Source organism: Pan paniscus, chromosome 21, assembly GCF_029289425.2.
Source record: "Pan paniscus chromosome 21, NHGRI_mPanPan1-v2.0_pri, whole genome shotgun sequence".
NCBI classification, from domain to species: domain Eukaryota; kingdom Metazoa; phylum Chordata; class Mammalia; order Primates; family Hominidae; genus Pan; species Pan paniscus.
This window is the reverse complement of record NC_073270.2, coordinates 18,603,886-18,626,054: the sequence shown is the minus strand read 5'-3', so window position 1 is coordinate 18,626,054 and position 22,169 is coordinate 18,603,886. Positions and strand designations below refer to the sequence as shown.

General features: G+C 50.0%; 1 protein-coding gene across 2 annotated transcripts in view; it reads right to left on the bottom strand.

The window, feature by feature from the left end:
* BANF2 (BANF family member 2) overlaps positions 1-22,169 on the bottom strand; it is a 65,584-nt gene that overhangs the window by 6,748 nt on the left and 36,667 nt on the right. For both annotated transcript variants that reach the window (XM_055105100.2, XM_055105101.2), the window contains one exon: positions 8,993-9,121. In XM_055105100.2, coding sequence (XP_054961075.1) covers positions 8,993-9,121 — 129 coding nt within the window. The remainder of the gene's footprint in view (positions 1-8,992; positions 9,122-22,169) is intronic.

Here is a 22,169-nt window from a genome sequence, read left to right as displayed (position 1 = left end):
GGAGGAAGGGAATTCCCAAGGCCACGTAGCCAGAAACTGGCCAAGCCACTAAATGGTGGAGGCTGGAGATCTCAGGTCACATTAAACGCCCATCTCTCAGGGCTGGTTTTGGGGGCTCTCCAGCCTGGAACCAACAAGAACCAGCATCCACCCATGCCTCGAGTTCTGGGCCCTTTCCAGGAAAACCTGATGGTGTCTGTTTACTTTTAGTTATGTAAAATAAAGCAAACTTCATCTTAACCAAAGAGAGCATACTTTTTAAGAAGAGAAATCAAATAAAAGCTGAATCCCAGTCATAAAATATACCCAAGCATTGAATTTTGGGGGTTTTATTTTTAGTCATGGTCCAGTTGTTGATAAGAGAAAAAAGCCAGGATTTTGTGGTGATTCTGAACTGCTACTCTAATCTTTTTTAAAAAAAGCAATATAGTTACTTGGCGTGATCTCATTTTACTTTATCAGTATCCTCCCATTTTGAATGGTGGATTTTACTGAGATGTATTTAAATTAATGTTTTTGAAAAATAACATTTATTAAGTGTTAATTGAGCCAGTAGACGTAGGTGTGGGAGGTGCCAAGGTGAAGGTAACAGAAACGAGAGACATAGAGCTGTGTCCAAGCAGAGAGAATATTAATAATAATTAACAATAATTAATAGTAAGTGGCTTACACAAAGCTTTCTCCATAAAGAGAAATGTTCATGATAATACTTAATAATAGTAGTTAATGCTAAGTAGCACTTTTTAGCACTTCTGTCGGCCACGTGCTGCTAGACACCTGACACGTTTTAATCCACCTGATCCTCACATGTACTCACCCCTCCCATTCCCCAGGTGGAGGTACTAAGTCTCCTGTTTTCCTCTGCACTATTCCTGCACGTCCCAACTGTCCACAGTCTGGCCCGGAGGCTAATGCATCCCCTGCCCGTTTTAGAAGTGGCACTGCCAGCATCAGCTGGCCTGTTAGTGACAGCCTCCACATACCCACAGGCTCAGCAGCCAGGATGCCTGGGAACATGTGGACCCTGGGCAAACTTTCCAGGAATGCTACAGGAAGCCCTGTCTTGCAGCCTCTGGAGCCAAGTGGCAACCTGACACTCCCTCCTCAGTTTTCCCTCCTGTCTCCCTGTGGCATCTCCCAGGAGGGAAAGTTGGCTTCCCTTCTCCCTTCTTCCCTGAGCACTTCACCCTGCTCCCCAGGGAAGCTGGAGTCGTGGGCTCCCATCATGGCCCTGCCAGATGCCCACTTGGTTTCTCCCCCGGCTCCAGAAAGCCCCCTAATCAAGGAGAAAAGATGCTGCCCCTTTCCCTCCTTGGGCCAGAGCTCCCCAGAATTCAGCTACTGGGGTGGGAGGGGTGACACAGAAACACAGAAACCCTGAGCAGATGTCCCTGTCCTCCTACCACTCTGGACAGTGGCCGTGGCCATGGCCAAGCCAGGGAATTACATTCCGTCCTGCAGCTGTAAGAAGGGGGGCTGGGCCAGGTGTGGTGGCTCACTCCTGTAATCCCAGCACTTTGGGAGGCTGAGCGGGCAGATCATCTGAGGTCAGGAGTTCGAGACCAGCCTGGCCAACATAGTGAAACCCCATCTCTACTAAAAATACAAAAATTAGCCTGGTATGGTGGCAGCCGCGTGTAATCCCAGCTACTTGGGAGGCTGAGGCAGGAGAACCCAGGAGGTGGAGATTGCATGAGCTGAGATTATGCCACTGCACTCCAGCCTGGGCAACAGAGTGAGACTCTGTCTCGAAACAAACAAACAAACAAAAGGATGGGGGCTCAAGGGCAGAATGCCCCTAAACTCCAAGTGCAAACAGTGAGGTTCCTCCAGGGGCCGGCCCCCAAGCTGGGGAGGAATCACCCTCCAGTTTGCGGTGCCCACTTCTTGCTAAACAGCAGCAGTTTGAGCCTATGCCAGGGTTGGGTTCCCTTGCATCTGAGCCATGTTTTCACACAGCGCCTGGTGCTAAGAGCACCCTGAGCTGGTTTAACACTTGGCTCTTGTCATCTGGAAATTCTTACTAAATTTCTTTTATTTTTTTATTACTTTTCCTTTTTTTCTTTTTTTTTTTTGACGACGTCTCCCTCTGTCGCCCAGGATGGAGTGCAGTGGCACGGTCTTGGCTCACTACAACCTCTGCCTCCCAGATTCAAGCGATTCTCCTGCCTCAGCCTCCCGAGCAGGTGGGACTACGGGTGCGTGCCACCACGCTTGGATAATTTTTTGTATTTTCAGTAGTGACAGGGTTTCACCATGTTAGCCAGGATGGTCTCGATCCCCTGACCTCGTGATCTGCCCGCCTCGGCCTCCCAAAGTGCTGGGATTACAGGCGTGAGCCACCACGCCTGGCCTACTTTTTTTTTTTTTTTTTTTTTTTTTCCCTAAGAGACGGGATCTCATTCTGTCACCCAGGCTAGAGTTCAGTAGCATGCAGTAGCTCTTGGCAACCATAAATTCCTGGGCTCAAATGATCCTCCCACCTCAGCCTCCCGAGTAGCTGGAACTACAAGCACGTGCCACTACACCCCCTAATAAATTTGAACTAGAGGTCTTGCATTTTCATTTTACAGTGGGCCCTAAAAATTAAATAGCTGGCTGAGATCCACACTTATTAAAATGCTCAGTACTCACCATAATGCTGGGCCTTGTCAAGCAGAGATAAGCTGTCTCTGCCCTCTCTTGTTCTCTAGCTGCTTACAATGCCCTCTGCCCAAGTCCGCAGGTCCTGAGCACCTGTGCTGAACGGACTTCAATCACCACCAGACTCCATGGTGCAGTGACACAACTTTCTTTGATTCTCTCTCAGCAGTCGCCTAAGTCTTCATGTCATTTCAGGTTTAAACTCTTGTGTGTTTTTTTTTTCTTCTTCTTTTATTTTGAGACAGAGTCTCACTCTATAGCCTAGGTTGGAGTGCAGTGGCACGATAGAGGCTCACTGCAACCTCCACCTTCCAGGTTCAAGTGATTCTCCTGCCTCAGCCTCCCAAGTAGCTGGGATTACAGGCATGCACCACCATGCGTGGCTAATTTTGTATTTTCTATACAGACGGGATTTCACCATGTTGGCCAGGCTGGTCTTGAACTCCTGACCTCAAGTGATCCTCCCAAAGTTCTGGGATTACAGGCAGGAGCTACCACGCCCGGCTTAAACTCTGTGTCTTTGGTGTGAATCCTCACTTCAGGGAATGTTTACCCCTTCTTCCTCCTCCCTGTCTTTTAATTTTACACTAAGAAAATTATTTGCTTATCTGAAATGTGAATTTTGATCTGGCAACCCTAGGCAGAAAAACCCCAAACTTACGTGACGGGCCCCTTGTGGGGCTCAGACATCAGGCCGTGGAGCACAGCGTCTCACCGCCCACCCAGCAGAGTGGACAGAAAGGAGTTGGAGCCTTCAGAGGCTTCGCTGTGGAGACCTGGGGACATGATGGAGGCAGGGCCTGGCCACACTGGGGCCTTCTGGTCCTGAACTCAGTCTCGCTCCTGTCCACCAATGGCCACGAAGTAACGGAGGGAGGAGATGGGAAGCCCCTGAGCATGGAGAGTCTAGAGGTAGGGCTATGATTGGCTGCAGGCATGCGAGAGAGAGCAGAGCCCCGCCTGTACGGAAGTGAGGGTAAGAGGGAGCAGAACCTTGCAGTAAGGAGGTGAGGGCGAGAGAGAGCAGAGCAAGCCTCGCTGGTAAGGAGGTGAGGGCGAGGGAGAGCAGAGCCTCGCCGGTAAGGAGGTAAGAGCAGCCGCGCGAGAAGCACCTTCCTCACAGCTTCAGTTTTAGGGGCAGACGGCACAATGGCTTAGTGTCCAGACCCTGCAGCCTATCCGCCCAGATTCAAATTTCGTCTCTGTCACCACCCCATGTGATCTTGAGCAATCCACATGTGGTCTCTCTATGCGTCTCCACTTTCCAATCAGGAAAATGGAAATGAAATAGTGTACTTTGTAGGATTGTTTTTTATCATTAAATGAGATAAATATACATAATGCACTTAGAGGTGCTTGACATGAAGCAAATGCCAAGTGTTGCTTCTATTTCCTCCAGTCTCATCCTTCAGGCAGCTCTTAGGAGGAATACTTAGGCTCAAGGATATGGCTTTATAGTGTCTGCAAAGAGCATTGAACCAAACCAGATTATCTGCAATGCTAAACTTACTTTTGCACTGTGGGAGAACTCAAGCACACCCGCCCCACAGGGCCCTGCCCCACAGTTCTGCATTTGGGGGATGTCTGAAAATTCACCTACCCATAGGTGGGGTTTTCACAGGGAGAAGAGAAGTACAAAGAACACAGACCCACCCCTGCCTCCAAGGAACTTAGGGAGAAAAGCACAGGCAAGCTGTGCCACTAACATTGTGAGTGTGGACTCTTGGGGCATGTGCAGACAAACTAGCGTCGACCTTTTTCGTTTTTGAGACAGAGTCTCCCTCTGTCACCCAGACTGGAGGGCAGTGGTGCAATCTCAGGTCACTGCAACCTCTGCATCCTGGGTTCAAGTGATCCTCCCACCTCAGCCTCCCAAGTAGCTGGGACTACAGGCATGTACCACCACACCCAGTTAATTTCTGTAGTTTTAGTAGAGACGGGTTTCACCACCTTGGCCAGGCTGGTCTGAAACTCCTAACCTCAAGTGATCTGCCTGACTTGGCCTCCCAAAGTGCTGGGATTACAGGCGTGAGCCACCGTGCCCAGCTACAGTCAACCTTTTGTCAGATGTCGCAACATGGGGCACCCACCAAAAACCCAAACTGCTCAGAAAAAGGAGCCTGTTGGGTGGGGTGGCAGAAAGAAGACTTCCCAGGGGAGGTGGGCTGTGAGTAGGGTCTTGAAGGGGTTCAAAACCCATTTCAAGAGAGGCTCCAAGTTGGCAGGAGGGTGGTTCGAGGACAGTCTGGCTGTAGTATAGGGGTCAGGGATGGGGCAGCGGGACAGAGAAGACAAGACAGAGCTAGAGCCAGGCACAGCGAGCCTCATTGGCATGTGCACCATGAATTTTGTTTCCACAGTTCCTTTCTCCCTTACAGCTCTTTCGCCCTTACATCTAGACCAGTGCTGTCCAGCAGAAATAAGTGAGCTAGCCACATATGTGATTTTGATTTTCCTAGTAGCCACAGTAAAAAGGGGGAAGGAAACAGGTGAAATTCATTCTAAAATATATTTTCTCTCATATTTCCAAAATATTATCATTTCAACGTGTAATCAATAAAATAATTACAGATGAGCTATTTTACGTTCCTTTTTTGGGCTAAGTCTTTAACACTGCAGGGTGTGTTTTATATTTCTAGTACATCTCAGTTCGGACAAGGGCACAGGTACCTGCGGCCGCTGTCTGGATCTAGAGCCTCAGGCCACAGCTGATGCTGATTGCCCCTGGGAAGGGCAGATACAAAACACCCAGAAGAAGGCTATCACATATGGCTTTTAAGCTCCCGAAGAGGCTTAGGTAGATCCATGGCAGACTCAATAGTTTTGAAAGTCCTGACTTAAACCAGGAGCCAGAGACCAGTGCATGCCAAAAGCCAAAGCTCTGGGAAAAATGGGGACAGGCAGTAAGAACAGTCCCCTCCCAGCACCCCACATCCTCCATTAAAAAAAGCTGAAAGACCTGTGTGAGAGGAGGAATGGAGCAGAAGGTACTCGACGTAGGGGCTGGTAAGAGTTTGAGAAGGGGACTCCCAGAGAGGTAATAGAACATCCAGATAAATTGGCGGGGTGGAGCGGGGGCACTGGTGTCTCATCTCCCCCAGGGCATCCAGCACCCTGGGGTCTCTAGAGAGAGCCGATGGCTGAGTGCGGAGCCCAGGGAGGTAAGTGTGAGGGTGGCCCACAGGCCTGCATTCCAGCAGGTGCACAGAGAGGGTGCAGAAAGGACTGAGAGAGCAGAGCCCATGGGGCGAGGCCAGGAACGCCGTCACAAGCAAGGGCGGAACCCAAGGTGGCTTTGTGCACAGCAAAGAAACTGAGGCTGAGCCCCAGCCTGGGTGGGACGGGGAGCAGGGGAGGGTGATGGCTGCACCTTGGCAGAAGCCAGCAAAGACAGGAGGTCACGTGAGGCTCAGGAAGATGTCCCTCCCTGTGCCAGGATTAGGTATCCTGCAGGCAAGGTATGAAAATACAAGAGGCTGGGTGTGGTGGCTCATGCCTGTAATCTCAGCACTTTGGGAGGATCACTTGAGCCCAGGAGCTGAGACCAGCCTGGACAACATGGCGAAACTGTGTTTCTACAAAAAAACATAAAAAATTAGCTGGGCATAGTGGTGCGTGCCTCTAGTCCTAGCTACTTGGGAGGCTGAGGTGGAGGCTGCGCCCAGGATGAGGAGGTTGCAGTGAGCTGAGATCACGTCACTGCACCCCAGCCTGCGCAATACAATGAGACTGTCTCAAAACAAAAACAAAACCAAAAACAAAACAAAATAAAAACCACCAAGAGTCAGCATCTTTATTGGCTAAATCTGAGAACCCTGTCCTGCCAGGATCTGCCCGCCCAGGATGCTGTCATTGCTGGCCCTGACTTCGGATGGGTCCTCACCTTGAAGCACTTGCCCATCTCGGAGGGCCGCATCTGGGTCTCCTCCTGGGTCTCACTACAGGCCCAGACAGACTCCAGACCCTGATACAGGGTCTCACCCCCAAATTTAGTCTAAGCCTCCTCCCTGCCGGGCATAACCACCTGGCCACAGATCTTCTTGTGCAATTTGTGACAGTACAATCCACGGCTGCTCCAGTTCACCTGGGAGCGGACAAGGCACTACTCCTCGGAGCCCTTGTCTCCTCATTGGTAAAGTGGAGAGAGTGACCCTCATCTCAATCACGGGTGTGGGCGGCTCAAAGCGAAGGATACAGGTGACAGCCCCAGTGCCAGTGCCTAAAATTAGCAGCTCTAGGAAAGTGCTCACTGCACTGGCCAGGAGGTCATGGACACAAGAGGAGCACATCTCCAGGGACCCAGCTGTACACAGACAAACCGTCCCCACAGCCCTGACTCGACAGGCAAGTTTTCAGATGCCTAACATTTTTCCATTATTCATTCATTTTTTGTTCTAAAACCCACCCACCTATAATCCTCATTTAAAACACAGTTAAGCTATTCACACACACAGACTTAAACTGGAAAAGGCAACACTACAGAAAATAAATCAGTGGTTGCCAGGGACTGAGGCTGGTGAATATGAAGAGCACGAGGAAATGAATATTTTGAGTAATGGGGTTGCTCTGTGTCTTGACTATGGTAGCGGCTGCATCACTGCATGCATGTGTCCAAACTCATAGAACTATGTACTAAAAAGGGTGAAATTTAATGTATGTATGTCAATTATACCTTAATAAAAACATTTTTAAAATAATGAGTATAGCTGAACAACAACCACAAAACCCCACAATTATGGACACATTTAATCAATGGCGTTTGACATCAGAAGAGTGGTTACCTCTAAGGATAGGGGATAGCCTTGGCCAAGAAGAGGCACAAGAGAACCATTTGGAATTTTGGAGACATCTGATTGCTGGATCTGGGTAGTGGGTACATAGGTGTACATATGTGTGCAAAAATTCATTGATCTGTGAATTCCTTTATATCAACACATATTCTCCTCGGTATGTTACATCACAATAGGAAAGTAAAAAGAAGAAGGATTTCTTTTTTTAAAAAAGGAATTTTTCATCAGGTGTGATGGCTTGCACCTATAATCTTAGCACTTTGGGAGGCCGAGGTACATTGGATCACTTGAGTCCAGGAGTTCGAGACCATCCTGAGCAACATGCTAAAACCCTGTCTCTACAAGAAACACAAAAAATTAACCAGGCATGGTGGCACACACCTGTAGTCCCAGCTACATGGGAGGGTGAGGTGAGAGGATCGCTTGAGCCTGGGAGGCAGAGGTTGCAGTGAGCCGAGATGGCACCACTGCACTCCAGCCTGTGCAACAGAGTGAGACCCTGTCTCAAATAAGTAAACAAATAAATCATAAAAGTACAAAAATTTTTTTCATTTAAAATTTGTTCCCCAGAGAATGGTTCTCCCTCCTTCGTCTGGCAGGAAAGAATCCAATCTACCCAATAGGGGCACTTCCATTTCTGATGATACCATCTACTGGACATTAAACTGGCTCACAGATTGCGGTGTTATTCCGAGTATTTACCAGCTAGTGCAGAGCAATGGGGTAATCAGAAAACCATGGCTCTCATGGTTCAGATGTAGATGCAAACCACACTAGTCATCAGCCATGTGTGCAGCAGTTCCCAGCCTCTTTGGGTGTTTCTGTAACACTGTCCCGCCTGGTAGACTGACTTGGGGCACTGAGGAGAATGAACAGCAACAGCTCTAGTTGGTGCCTCTCCTGACCGGGCGTGCCATGTTCTGTGAGTTCACAGCCTGCCTTGTCTGTGCTCACTCTCTTTGCGTTGTCTTTGGGACTGTCTCATCCTCTCCTGAGGCCCTAAGCAGCTTTTTAAAAGCCCCATAAAAACAAACAATGACATAGAAAAGAATATTCCAATTCCACTGGATAGCCTTGAGGTCATTCTTGGTCTGAGAGTGACATCATAGAATAACTCACTCTGGTGTAGACCCCAGGTTCCTGTTTCTTCACCTGCCCATTGCCAGGCTGGTGCCCTGGCAGGGGCAAGCGAGATGCCATGAGTCCCTTCATGGGGGCGTGGAGTGCACCTAAATCATCCATCCTGACAGCTCATCTCAGACCCCGGGGGCTGACCTACTTCTGTTGATCCCTGAGTGTTTGAACACCAAGTGAATCATGCCCAGCCCAGCTGCTCTGAACTGAAGCCATTCTATGTGTATGTGCCCATCATCTGCAGGCCCTTGAGGCTGCCTGAGCATGGGGGGTCAATAGCACGAAAGCATGTGGCACCCTGCCAAGCGGCAGCTTTGCTCTCTGATGGCCCTTCACAGGGACACGTGGCAGGAAGTGCCATCTGGCAGGACTGGGGGAAGAAAGGTAGGGAAGAGAAGTCAGAGAAGTAAGAAAAAATGAATTACCTTGTTGATACCTTTGGTGACCAAATTGATCGCGAGCTCATGGCTGATGCCATCCACCCAGCAGACATCCTTTTCTCCAATGGGTTCGGAGAGGAAGGCTCTCAGCCTGGGAGACATGTCGTCCATCTCCTGCGACAGCAGTGGGGAGAAAGGAGGATTAGCAGATACCTGACTTCTCCCAGTGTGCATGGACACTGGGGAACTCCCTCAGCCCACCAAGGGACTGGGGCAACAGATGGCAGAATTCCTTCCATCATCCAGCATTTCCTGGGGTCTGCTAAATGCAGGTGCACTGGCCTCCACTAAGGCCTTCACACATCCATTCCTACCTGGATGGACAAACAGAAGCCGAATGATGGCCACAGATGAGTCAAATAAATTTCCACGAAAAGAGTGTGCTTAATATTAAGAACTGCAGTGGGTTCTTTCCAACTCACCCCATTCTAAATGCCTAAAGCAACAACTTACTTCTCTTAGCTAATTAACCCACCTTCTCTCTTAACCACCCAACACTTTAGTCATACTTTTATTTCAGTGTTCATCACACTGTATAATAGTGTAAACTCTCTAGAAACTCTTCAAACTGGCTCAAATTGTAAAGAACACATTATAGAAATCCAAAGCCTGCAGGTGGGAATGGGTCGCAGCGCCATTCCTCAGGGATTGTCCAGCTTTCCCTCCTTGTGTTGGCTTTATTCTTGCTTGGCTCCCCTCACGGTGGTGAAAGGGCTGCTCCAGCACTCTTTGGCTTCACCAACTCCACCTCAAAAGAAGGAAGAGAAGGTGGCTTTTGCTTAAGTCACCTCATTTGTTGCCTGTGCTCTAACTTTAGCCAGATAAATCAGCTTTCCCAAACAGCAGGACTTACTCATCAATTTCCTGCAACTTTAGATTGCAGGCCCCAGGCAAAAAGACTCTCTGTCTTAGCAAAACTATTTTCATCCCTCTCCACTTTTAAATGGACCACCATCTCCCAGGAGTTGAGTCTCCTAGGACCTTAATGAAGACTGCCAGAGGTAGCTAACATCCTGAATATTTCCTGGAAGATCTTGAAATATCATGGGCTCCATAAGCATTGGGTCTGCATCCCAGCAAAACTGGCCATTTTGTTAAACGAGGGTTGCCATCTTCCAGTTTTGCCATCTTCCAGTTTTTTGTTTTGTTTTGTTTTTGTGATGAAGTTTTGCTCTTGTTGCCCAGGCTGGAGTGCAATGGCATGATCTCGGCTCACTGCAACCACTGCCTCCTGCGTTCAAGCGATTCTTCTGCCTTAGCCTCCCGAGTAGCTGGGATTACAGGTGTCTGCCACCACGCCCGGCTAATTTTTGTATTTTTAGTAGAGATGAGGTTTCACCATGTTGACCAGGCTGGTCCTGAACTCCTGATCTCAGGTGATCCACCCACCTCGGTCTCCCAAAGTGCTGGGATTACAGGCATGAGCTGCTGCACCCGGCCGCCATCTTCCAAGTTTGATAGAGACATCTTTGCTGCTGTCCGCCTGAATGTCTCTTCTCAACCAATCCACATTTAAGGTTTGTTCATTGTAGCATCCCCTTCCTGGTACAAAATTCTGTGCCAGTTTGGACAGTTTATGATGAAAGTAACACAAAACTCAGTGTAAATCAGTTTACACAATAGGGAGGTGTTATTAGCACATGCTACCGAAAAGTCCAGAGGTAGATCAGACGTAGGTTGAGCAAGGCTTCAGCTTGATTTCCCGGCAGCTCTCTCGACTCAGTCTTTCTTTGTGAATGGGATCAATCCTCTGCTTAACTCCTTCGTGGAAGTAACTGGGCTGCAGCATTGCTTTTGCAAGCCACAGCCCTCTCCCCCAAAGAAACACAAAGCTGTCTTTTCCTAGGGGCCCCCAACAAATGCCCTCTCTGGTTCAAACTGTAATATGCCAACCCCTAAAACAAAAATTATGGTCTGATATGTGTGTTCTACCTCTGGGCTCAGCAAGGAAGTCAGTGTCCCTCAAAGCCCATGGGCTGCAGGGGTGGGGCTGGGGGGACCAAAATCAAGATAGTTATCCTGTTCCTGGGGATAGTTACCCCTTACAATATGGGACTATGATACAGGAATGACCCAATGTCCTCCACACATTCCCCAGTAGATCATGAAGCCCTGAAGGGCTGCAGCTGCCTCCTAATGGCCTTTGCTCCCCAATCCAACACCAGCCCCTCTGCCGAGGACATGGTAAGCATTCGATGACGTAAATGATCAGGTGCATCCAACACCTCCCTTTCACAGCCCCATCCCCTCTCCTGTCCCCATCCTCCTCCAGACCTTTCTACAAAGTCGAGCTCCTCGTGTACGCCTTCTTGCTCCGAAGGACGTTTTGTAACATTTCAGAAGACACTGAACTCTCCCGGAAGAGATGAATCCAAAGGCACTGATTTTGGAAGTCAGGGGGCTCCTAAGAAAAGTGGCCTTGATGTGTCAGCAGATTCTAGGAAGGGGAGCAAAAGACTTGAGAGGTTGTTCAAGGTCCCCTGACTCTGTGGGTCTTAAATCCACAGATGTGTGAGCCGAGGGCATCGACCTCTCTTTAGCAGCTAAATAGGAATCTCACTCTTCGTCTGTGAAAATATGTTTTGTAAGTACAAGATGGTGTTTAACTCAGGTGTTAACAGGAGAACGCCTCAGCACCCATGGCTTTACGGGATGATGAATTGGGATTGAGAATTGGGATTGATGAATTGGGTGAGAATCCAGAATTTCTGAGCAAGGAAAAGCCTGAAAGTCTCATGAGCCGCTCCGCCTTTGCTGAGGGAAAATTCCATTCACTATCCATGCTGGCCATCTGTTAAGTTAAACATCTCTGCCTATGAAATCTAAGAATAAATGGAAACTACAACATTGCTATCAATGCATCAGCAGCATCAAAGACGGGTAATGCTTAGTAACACCTTGTGTGTGTTTGCTTTTCTCACACACCTGAGCTCACTTTGATCCTTGCAACACCTCTGGGATGTGGACATAGGCAGTGATTTTTGCCCTCCTGGGGCTCTCCAGCAACATCGGAGGTCAGAATAAAAAGGTCTTCACATTCTTTATGACACCTTTGGCTGCAACAGTGGTGCTCAACTGGGGGCCATTGGCCCCCCTCCCCAGGGAACACTGGTAATGTCCAGAGACACTCGAGTTGTCACACCTGGGAGAGGGGGAAGGACTATTGGCTCTAGTGGGCAGAGGCCAGAGACACTGCTAAGCATCCTGCCATGCACACAACTGCCCCACAACAAAGAATTATCTGGCCCTAGGTGTCAACACCATCGACGTTAAGAAACCCTGGGCTATAAGTAATGAAAAATCCTGCCCCATGTGGTCCGAAACAATAAATACACTTCTAATCTCATATAACAAGAAATCCTTTGATGAGGTGGACCCAGGATCTTATCAGTCAATGACTCTGTGTGAACAAGGGTCCAGAATTTGCTCAGGTCCTATTCCAATGTGCAAACTTCCAAAGGTGCCGGGAGTGGTGGCTCACACCTGTAATCGCAGCACTTTGGGAGGCCGAGGCAGGCAGATCACTTGAGGTCAGGAGTTGGAGACCAGCCTGGCCAACATGGTGAAACCCCGTCTCTACTAAAAACACAAAAATTAGCCAGGCGTAGTGGCATGCACCTGTAATCCCAACTACTCGGGAGGCTGAGGCAGGAGAATTGCTTGAACCTGGGAGGTGGAGGTTGCAGTGAGCTGAGATTGCACCACTGCACTCCAGCCTGGGCAACAGAGCGAGACTCTGTCTCAAAAAAAAAAAAAAAAAAAAAAGAAAGAAAGAAAGAAAGAAAAAGAAAAGAAAAAGAAAAAAAATTTCCAAATGAAGGAGAGGTCTTTTCTTCTTGGGTGTCCTTAAGGGAGGCAACCTCCCGCAGAAACTCTCCAGCGGAACTTCCTTTAGTTTCATTGGCCAGAACCAGGCAACATGCCCACCTGTAAAGCAGCCACTGGCCAGGGGAATGGGACCGCTATGGGGCTATGGAGGTGTGGATGAGATGAGCCCCGTCTGAAACATGAGGCTACTCAGAGAACGTCAGTTTCTGTAAGAAGGAAGGAAGGAAGAGAAGAAATGAATGCTGGGTAGGCAAACAACAATGTCTGCTACATCTTCTGACCTTCTAAACCCTGGTCTAATGTTTGGTTCATTACAATTAGCACTTCTCAAAGTTGAGTGAGTGCATGAACCACCTGCGGGTTTTTTTGTTAAAAAATGCAGGTGCTGACTCAGCAGGTCGGGGACGGGCCTCAGATACTGCATGTGTGACCAGCTCCAAGCAGATGTGACACTGCTGGCCCACAGACCTCACTTCCACCAGCAAGACATTCATGATGCCATTTACTCTTTTTATGTTATTGCATTAATTGTGGTAAAATATACCTAACATAAAATGTCCCATTTCAATCATTTTTAAGTGCACGGTTCAGTAATGTTAAGTGCATTCCCATTGTTGTGCAACCAATCTCCTGAACTCTTTTCAACTTGCAAAATTGAAACTCCATACCCATTGAACAGCAAGTCTCCATCTTTCCCTGCAACCCCTGGCAACCAGTATTCTATTTTCTGTTTCTATTAAAATGACTTCTCTAGATACCTCATATAAGTGGAAGTTACATATAAGTGGAACTGTGTAGAACTTGCCCTGCAGAGAATCTAAAAAGAAAAAAATTTTAAGTGGAATTATATAATATCTGTCCTTTTCTGTCTGGCTTATTTCACTTAGCATAATGTTATCAAGGTTCATCTGTGCTGCAGCATGTCTTGGAATATCCTGCCTCTTTAAGGCTGAACTATATTCTATTGTATGTACACAATACATTTTGTTTATTCTTCATCTATTGATAGACGTTTGGGATGCTCCCACCTTATGGCTATTGTGAATAATACTGCTACGAACATGGGCACACAAATATCTCTTTGAGAACGTGCATTCAATTCTTTTGGGTATATACCCAGAAGTGAAATTGCTGCATCATATGGTAATTCTATTTTTATTTTTTTGAGGAATTGCCATACTGTTTTCCAAGCGGCTGTACCAGTGGCACTTATTCTTAAACTTGACAGCACATTAGGCCTCACATGGGGCGAGTTACAAATTACTGATGCTTGGATCCCACCTCCAGAGTTTGATTTCATTAGCATAGGGTATGCCCTGGACATAGAAGTTTTAAAAACTCCCCAAGTGACTCAAGTATGTTGCAAAATTGGAGAACCACGTCTTGTCCTTTGCTTCTATCTGATAAAATTCCAAGCAGATTTGCTGGGATGATGGGGTTCCAGCTAAATGGGCCTTTGCGGGGGGATCTGCAGCGTCTGTGCTGCCATATGGCACATGCTCGCAGCTCCCAGGCAGTGTCTACCCCCAAATCACCAGGCGCATCATGTCCTCATTAGCCATCAATAGGAAGACAACTATGACCCCAATGGCTTTGAAGTCAGAGAACTTCAGAGCAGACAGACCTGAATAACAAGCTGCTCCTCTTTTTTTCTTTTTTAATTAAAAAAAAGGGATCTTTACTTCAAAGGAAATTATACCTGGAATTCCTTTATATAAAATAGATCAAAGCAGAATTACTCTCTGTTGACTTGGGAATGAAAAGAGGACACTAGAGCCCCCCAACACATGATGCCATCCCCATGCCCTCCTTGGGCTCCCCGAAATCCTTCTCTAATCTAGCCTAAACCCCTAATTTCTCCCATAAGAAAACCAAGGCCTAAGAAGGTAAATGACCTGTTCAAGACGATGCACCTGGCCCAGGTGTGGTGGCTCACACCTATAATCCCAGCACTTTGGGAGGCTGAGGCAGGCAGATCACCTGAAGTCAGGAGTTCGAGATCAGCCTGGCCAACATGGTGAAACCCCATCTCTACTAAAAATACAAAAAAAAAAAAAAAATTAGCTGGGCGTGGGGGCAGGCACCTGTAATTCCAGCTACTCGGAAGGCTGAGACGGGAGACTCACTTGAACCCGGGAGGCGGAGGTTGCAGTGAGCCGAGATCAAGCCATTGCACTCCAGCCTGGGTGACAAGAGTGAAACTCCATCTCAAAAAACAAAACAAAACAGAACAACAACAACAACAACCATGCACCTGGCAAAGCACACCAGCTCTCCATCTTCCAGGGGAGCGCCCCTCTTCTAAGGCATCCCTCTTGTAACCCCGGGCGAGCTGCAGCATTGGGTCCATTATGGACAGCTTAAGCCCTTGGCCATCATACAACAGAACTAAGCAGATGCCTCAACATAATCCTGCCCTGTAAAAGTCCTTGTATTACAGAGTGTTCTGTCAATGACCCTACTGTATTTTGAACCACAAAGTCCTGCTTGGGGAGGACACATCGGCAGGGAATGACCAAAAACAATTCTGGTTTTAGATGCTTAGAGCATCACCTTTTTAAATAAGGAATAAAGGAATCAGTAGAATTTAATCTCAATTCCCAAAGGAATTACCTCCCAGTTGCAAATGTTTGACATCCTTTAAGGTTATTTTTAAAAGCTGTATGACAGGTCTTCATAAGGAGGTGATCACAAATATGTCCCCACTATCAGATAAATGGGGTGAGGATGGGGAACTGCTCCAATGCCATACAAATGGCTATTTGGGGCTTGGGATACAATTTCCAGTGGGGACACTATACATGGATTCAAAAAGGGACATCTCTTCCACCATTGGCTGGAAGTGAACTTGTTATTCTCTAAAAATTCTACAATGCAGGCTGGGCGCGGTAGCTCATGCCTGTAATCCCAGCGCTTTGGGAGGCTGAGGTGGGTGGATCACCTGAGGTCAGCAGCCCTGTCTCTACTAAAAATACAAAAATTAGCCAGGCATGGTGGCGGGTGCCTGTAATCCCAGCTACTCGGGAGGCTGAGGCAGGAGAACTGCTTGAACCTGGGAGGCAGAGGCTGCAGTGAGCTGAGATCTCGCCATCGCACTTCAGCCTGGGCAACAGAGCGAGACTCCATCTCAAAAAAAAAAAAACAAAAACAAACAAACAAACAAAAACCTCTACAACACAAAAAGTGACTCCCATTAGAATACCATTGTTTTTGCAAAAGGTCAATGGGAAAAATGCAATATTTTCATGTATTATTTTGCCATTAACAGATTGCTACATGAACATTTCTAAATATTATTTTATGTAATATGTTATTTCAATTGTGTGTAATTAAATTATGAAATCAAATGGTACCTGTAAGACTATTTTATCTATATCCCTAAAAGTTTATATATTCAAGTGGCCAAAAAGCATTTTTGGAATTTTCTTGCTGAGAAACTGTGAGATTATCTTATTTTCCATGTTTGCTTTATATTTAGACACATGTGATATTGCCTACCCCAGGGAAGTGGGATGTTAATACTTAAAATTAGTGTTTTTCCCTCATCTATTATAGAGGGTAGTCACAAGGTATATTACAGGGGTTGGGCAGGGGAATCTGCATCTGTGGGAACATGGTTGAGACTGTTGCTGCTCACATTTTGTTTTATAAATTATCCCACATGATATATTTCTTTTGGAACTTAATGCCAAGAAAAAAGTATGCCTTTCAAAATTGGTATATTTCTACCTTTATGATGGAAAGAATTTGTAAAGATCTTGTTTCCTTTTTTACTTGGCCTACTAGGAAGCTCTGAGCTAACCCTAATGACCGTATAGGGAAACTAGCCTAGATGAACAGCTCTTTCACTTTGTAGTTAAATTTGCTTCTTTTGCTCGGTGCCTTCATTTTCTGTTCCTACTTTTATTTTAAAATGTAGATTCGTATATTCAAAGCACTGACATCCTTTATTAAAAGCTACTCTATTACACAGTTAACTCCTCACAGATATGGAATATAAGTATCTCCCAAACCAAGCAGATTTATAGGAAAACAGAGCATCCACCCCTATGCCCTGAGAACACTCCAGTCTTGTAGCAACAAGCAGCGGGGAGAGCATGAGGGTGAGAATGACCCCAGGGTTGTTCCTTGGATGCCTGCTGTGCCTTCGGTCTACAGTGAGAGGATGATGGGACCTCTGCACTGATGGAGTCAAGCCCGAGGGAGCTCGGATGCTCACCCCTCAGAATCTGAGGGAATACTGTCAATGCTGCTTCCTGGCTCCCTGTACCTCTACCCACACACCCCAGAGTTGCAGTTTCTCCCTTCAAATGATCAGTGTTTCATAGAGAAAGAATGAAAATGAGGGTGGCTGGCCTGGTGCCATCACTCACTCCTGTAATCCCAACAATTTGGGAGGCCAAGGCAGGAGGATGATCACTTGAGCCCAGGAGTTCAAGACCAGCCTGGGCAACCGAGTGAGACCCCGTCTCTCTTTTCTTTTTCTTTTTTCTTTCTTTCTTTTTTTTTTTTTTTTTTTGAGATGGGGTCTTGCTCTGTCGCTCAAGCTGAAGTGCAGTGGCACAATCTTGGGCTCACTGCAACCTCCGCCTCCTGGGCTCGAGATTCTCCCACCTCAGCCTCCCGAGTAGCTGGGACCACAGATGCATGCCGCACCACCTGGCTTGGGGTTTCACCATGTTGCCCAGGCTGGCCTTGACCTCCTGAGGTCAAGTGATCCACCCTCCTCGGCCTCCCAAAGTACTGGGATTACAGGTGTGAGCCACTGCACCTGACCTCTTTCTTTAAAAAAAAAAATAGAAAGGAAAGACGGGTGAGCCTGGGCAACATGCCACAACCTTGTCTTTACAAAAATTAGCCAGGCATGGTGGCACACACCTGTGGTCCCAGATACTTGGGCGGCTGAGGTGGGAGAATTGCTTGGGCCTGGGGAGGTCAAGGCTGCAGTGAGCCGTGGTCGTACCACTGCACTCCAGCCTGGGGGAGACCCTGTCTCAAAAAAGAAAAAAAAGGAAAAGAAAAGAAGGGGGGTAACCTTCCTATAACACTGAAGGTCGGACTCTGAGGAGCCCTCTCCCACCTAGGCTGTTAAGGGTCTGAGGAGACCCTGTCAGGCTGCACTCATACACCGGAGGGAGAAATGCCTCCATTTTGGATGGAAGCTCATGACCTCAAGAGCTTCCACAGGGCTCCATTTTGTACAGTCCGCTCAGGAACTACTTTTCAGGGTGTACCACGCTCACCACAGTATCCTGGGGCAGGCAAGTGACCACCCCTCACCTTCTTGGGCCACATGAGTCACTTTCTGTGAGGGCTGCTCGGCGGGTGGGAACTGAGCCTGCCGTGGTCATGGTCACCACGCTTGTGGAGAGCTCACCTGAGAAAGAAGCCAGGGTGGAGGAAAGCAGCTCTGAGAGAAGGGAAGAGACAGAGTCCCCAATAATCATTTGCAGGCCTGGATTTAGACATGCCTGAAGGCGCCTACCCTTGGACTTTTCAATTATGTCAGGCAAAAATAAACAAAATAGGCATTTTTGCTTACTTCAGTTTAAGTTAGGATTGTGCCTTTTATAACAGAGTTCTTTTTTTTTTTTTTTTTTTCTTTTTTATTGATCATTCTTGGGTGTTTCTCGCAGAGGGGGATTTGGCAGGGTCACAGAACAATAGTGGAGGGAAGGTCAGCAGATAAACAAGTGAACAAAGGTCTCTGGTTTTCCTAGGCAGAGGACCCTGCGGCCTTCCGCAGTGTTTGTGTCCCTGGGTACTTGAGATTAAGGAGTGGTGATGACTCTTAACGAACATGCTGCCTTCAAGCATCTGTTTAACAAAGCACATCTTGCACCGCCCTTAATCCATTCAACCCTGAGTGGATACAGCACATGTTTCAGAGAGCACAGGGTTGGGGGTAAGGTCACAGATCAACAGGATCCCAAGGCAGAAGAATTTTTCTTAGTACAGAACAAAATGAAAAGTCTCCCATGTCTACCTCTTTCTACACAGACACAGCAACCATCCGATTTCTCAATCTTTTCCCCACCTTTCCCCCCTTTCTATTCCACAAAACCGCCATTGTCTTCATGGCCCGTTCTCAATGAGCTGTTGAGTACACCTCCCAGATGGGGTGGTGGCCGGGCAGAGGAGCTCCTCACTTCCCAGTAGGGGCAGCCGGGCAGAAGCGCCCCTCACCTCCCGGACGGGGCGGCTGGCCGGGCGGGGGGCTGACCCCCCCCACCTCCCTCCCGGACGGGGCGGCTGGCCGGGCAGGGGGCTGACCCCCCACCTCCCTCCCGGACAGGGCGGCTGGCCGGGCAGAGGGGCTCCTCACTTCCCAGTAGGGGCGGCCGGGCAGAGGCGGCCCTCACTTCCCCGACGGGGCGGCTGGCCCGGCGGGGGGCTGACCCCCCCACCTCCCTCCCAGAGGGGGTGGCTGGCCGGGCAGAGGGGCTCCTCACTTCCCTGTAGGGGCGGCCGGGCAGAGGCGCCCCTCACCTCCCGGACAGGGCGGCTGGCCGGGCAGGGGGCTGATCCCCCCACCTCCCTCCCAGACGGGGCGGCTGGCCGGGCGGGGGGCTGACCCCCCCACCTCCCTCCCGGACGGGGCGGCTGGCCGGGCGGGGGGCTGACCCCCCCACCTCCCTCCCGGACGGGGCGGCTGGCCGGGCGGGGGGCTGACCCCCCACCTCCCTCCCGGACGGGGCGGCTGGCCGGGCGGGGGGCTGACCCCCCCACCTCCCTCCCGGACGGGGCGGCTGGCCAGGCAGAGGGGCTCCTCACTTCCCAGAAGGGGCGGCCGGGCAGAGGCGCCCCTCACCTCCCGGATGGGGCGGCTGGCCAGGCGGGGGGCTAACCCCCCCACCTCCCTCCCGGACGGGGCGGCTGGCCGGGCCAGGGGCTGACCCCCCCACCTCCCTCCCAGACAGAGCGGCTGGCCGGGCAGAGGGGCTCCTCACTTCCCAGTAGGGGCAGCCGGGCAGAGGCGCCCCCCCCACCTCCTGGACAGGGCGGCTGGCCGGGCAGGGGGCTGATCCCCCCACCTCCCTCCCGGACGGGGCGGCTGGCCAGGCGGGGGGCTGATCCCCCCACCTCCCTCCCGGACGGGGCGGCTGGCCGGGAGGGGGGCTGACCCCCCACCTCCCTCCCGGACGGGGCGGCTGGCCGGGCAGAGGGGCTCCTCACTTCCCAGTAGGGGCGGCCGGGCAGAGGCACCCCTCGCCTCCCGGACGGGGCGGCTGGCCAGGCGGGGGGCTGACCCCCCCACCTCCCTCCCGGACGAGGCGGCTGGCCGGGCAGAGGGGCTCCTCACTTCCCGGTAGGGGCGGCCGGGCAGAGGTGCCCCTCACCTCCCGGACGGGGTGGCTGGCCAGGCGGGGGGCTGACCCCCCCACCTCCCTCCCAGACGAGGAGGGAGGACGCTCCTCACTTCTCAGACGGGGTGGCTGCCGGGCGGAGGGGCTCCTCACTTCTCAGACGGGGCAGTTGCCAGGCAGAGGGTCTCCTCACTTCTCAGACAGGGCGGCCGGGCAGAGACACTCCTCACATCCCGGACGGGGCGGCAGGGCAGAGGTGCTCCCCACATCTCAGACGATGGGCGGCCGGGCAGAGACGCTCCTCACTTCCCAGATGTGATGGCGGCCGGGAAGAGGCGCTCCTCACTTCCTAGATGGGATGGCGGCCGGGCAGAGACGCTCCTCACTTTCCAGACTGGGCAGCCAGGCAGAGGGGCTCCTCACATCCCAGACGATGGGCAGTCAGGCGGAGACGCTCCTCACTTCCCAGACGGGGTGGCTGCCAGGCAGAGGCTGCAATCTCGGCACTTAGGGAGGCCAAGGTAGGCGGCTGGGAGGTGGTTGTAGCGAGCCGAGATCACGCCACTGCACTCCAGCCTGGGCGCCATTGAGCACTGAGTTAACGAGACTCTGTCTGCAATCCCGGCACCTCGGGAGGCCGAGGCTGGCGGATCACTCGCGGTTAGGAGCTGGCGACCAGCCCAGCTGACACATCGAAACCCCGTCTCCACCAAAAAAATTCGAAAACCAGTCAGGCGTGGCGGCGCACGCCTGCAATCGCAGGCACTCGGCAGGCTGAGGCAGGAGAATCGGGCAGGGAGGTTGCAGTGAGCTGAGATGGCAGCAGTACCGTCCAGCTTCGGCTCGGCATCAGAGGGAGACCGTGGAAAGAGGGGAGAGGGGAGAGGGGAGAGGGGGGAGGGGGGAGGGGAGAGGGGAGAGGGGAGAGGGGAGAGGGAGCTCTATCTACCACACAGTCCTTCTCTGAATATCAACAGAGTTCTAACTGATGATCCCTAATACTCATTCACTCACTCACTCATCCAACAAGTGTTTGTGGCGCACCCTTTGTGTACCGAGCACTGTGCTGGGCACAAAGGCCTCCCCATTCCACCTAGAGTGCTGGGGCGGGGTCAGGCCCATGGCTTAGGCATCAGGAATGAAAGAAATCACTTTCTAATGACCACTAATGCTCGTTGTTCAAAAATAAAATAATATTTGCCTTCCTTGCCGTTAGCTCCGATTCTGCAATGGGGAACAAGATCTTTTCTTTCTCTGCTCCTTGTTGGCTGTCTTACACATGGTCCTTTGATTATACATCCTTATCTTGATGGGTCTACAGGTGATGAATAACCAAATACATTCAACAGTTCCTCAGACATTCACTGAGTGCCATCTGTATGCAAGGCCTTGAGCTAAGTGCATGAACCCTCAGGACGATGTCTTCTGCAGATACCTCTTCCAGAGAAAACAGAACCAGCCCACGGCAGGGCACACCACACACGGTGTACTAGCCATAAGGAGGCATTCCCAAAGGCAGGGCTCACCTTTTCAGGGAACTAGGAAGGAGGTGGCGGCTCAGCTTCATGGACTCTGTGTCTGGAGGTTCCTGTTAACTCCTGCTGGAGGAGCTGGGCTGAGGGTAGGAGATCCTTGTCTGACCTTAGCTCCACCAATGACCAGCAGAGCGACATTGGGCCTGTCACCTCCATTTCTTATTTATAAGATCAGCGTTAAATTCACTGACCTCATCCTTCTGGTTCCTTCCTATGTTTTGTCTCTGTTCATTTACAGTCTCTAGATGGTATAAAATTCATACAGGTCCACAATCCCTAAGCTACCATTTTCATATCCAAATGGCTCTGAAATCCAGAAATTCTTTTTGGGGGCACAGGGCGGGGAGACTTACTTGGCAGCAAATGCTGGCCTGAACTGACATGAGGCTATTTATAGTCTTTATTATCCCAGTTAGTGTGAATATTTATACACTCCACCACAGGAATATTAATGGGTTTACAGGGTGCTGAGCCAGGCTCCACTAGGAATGT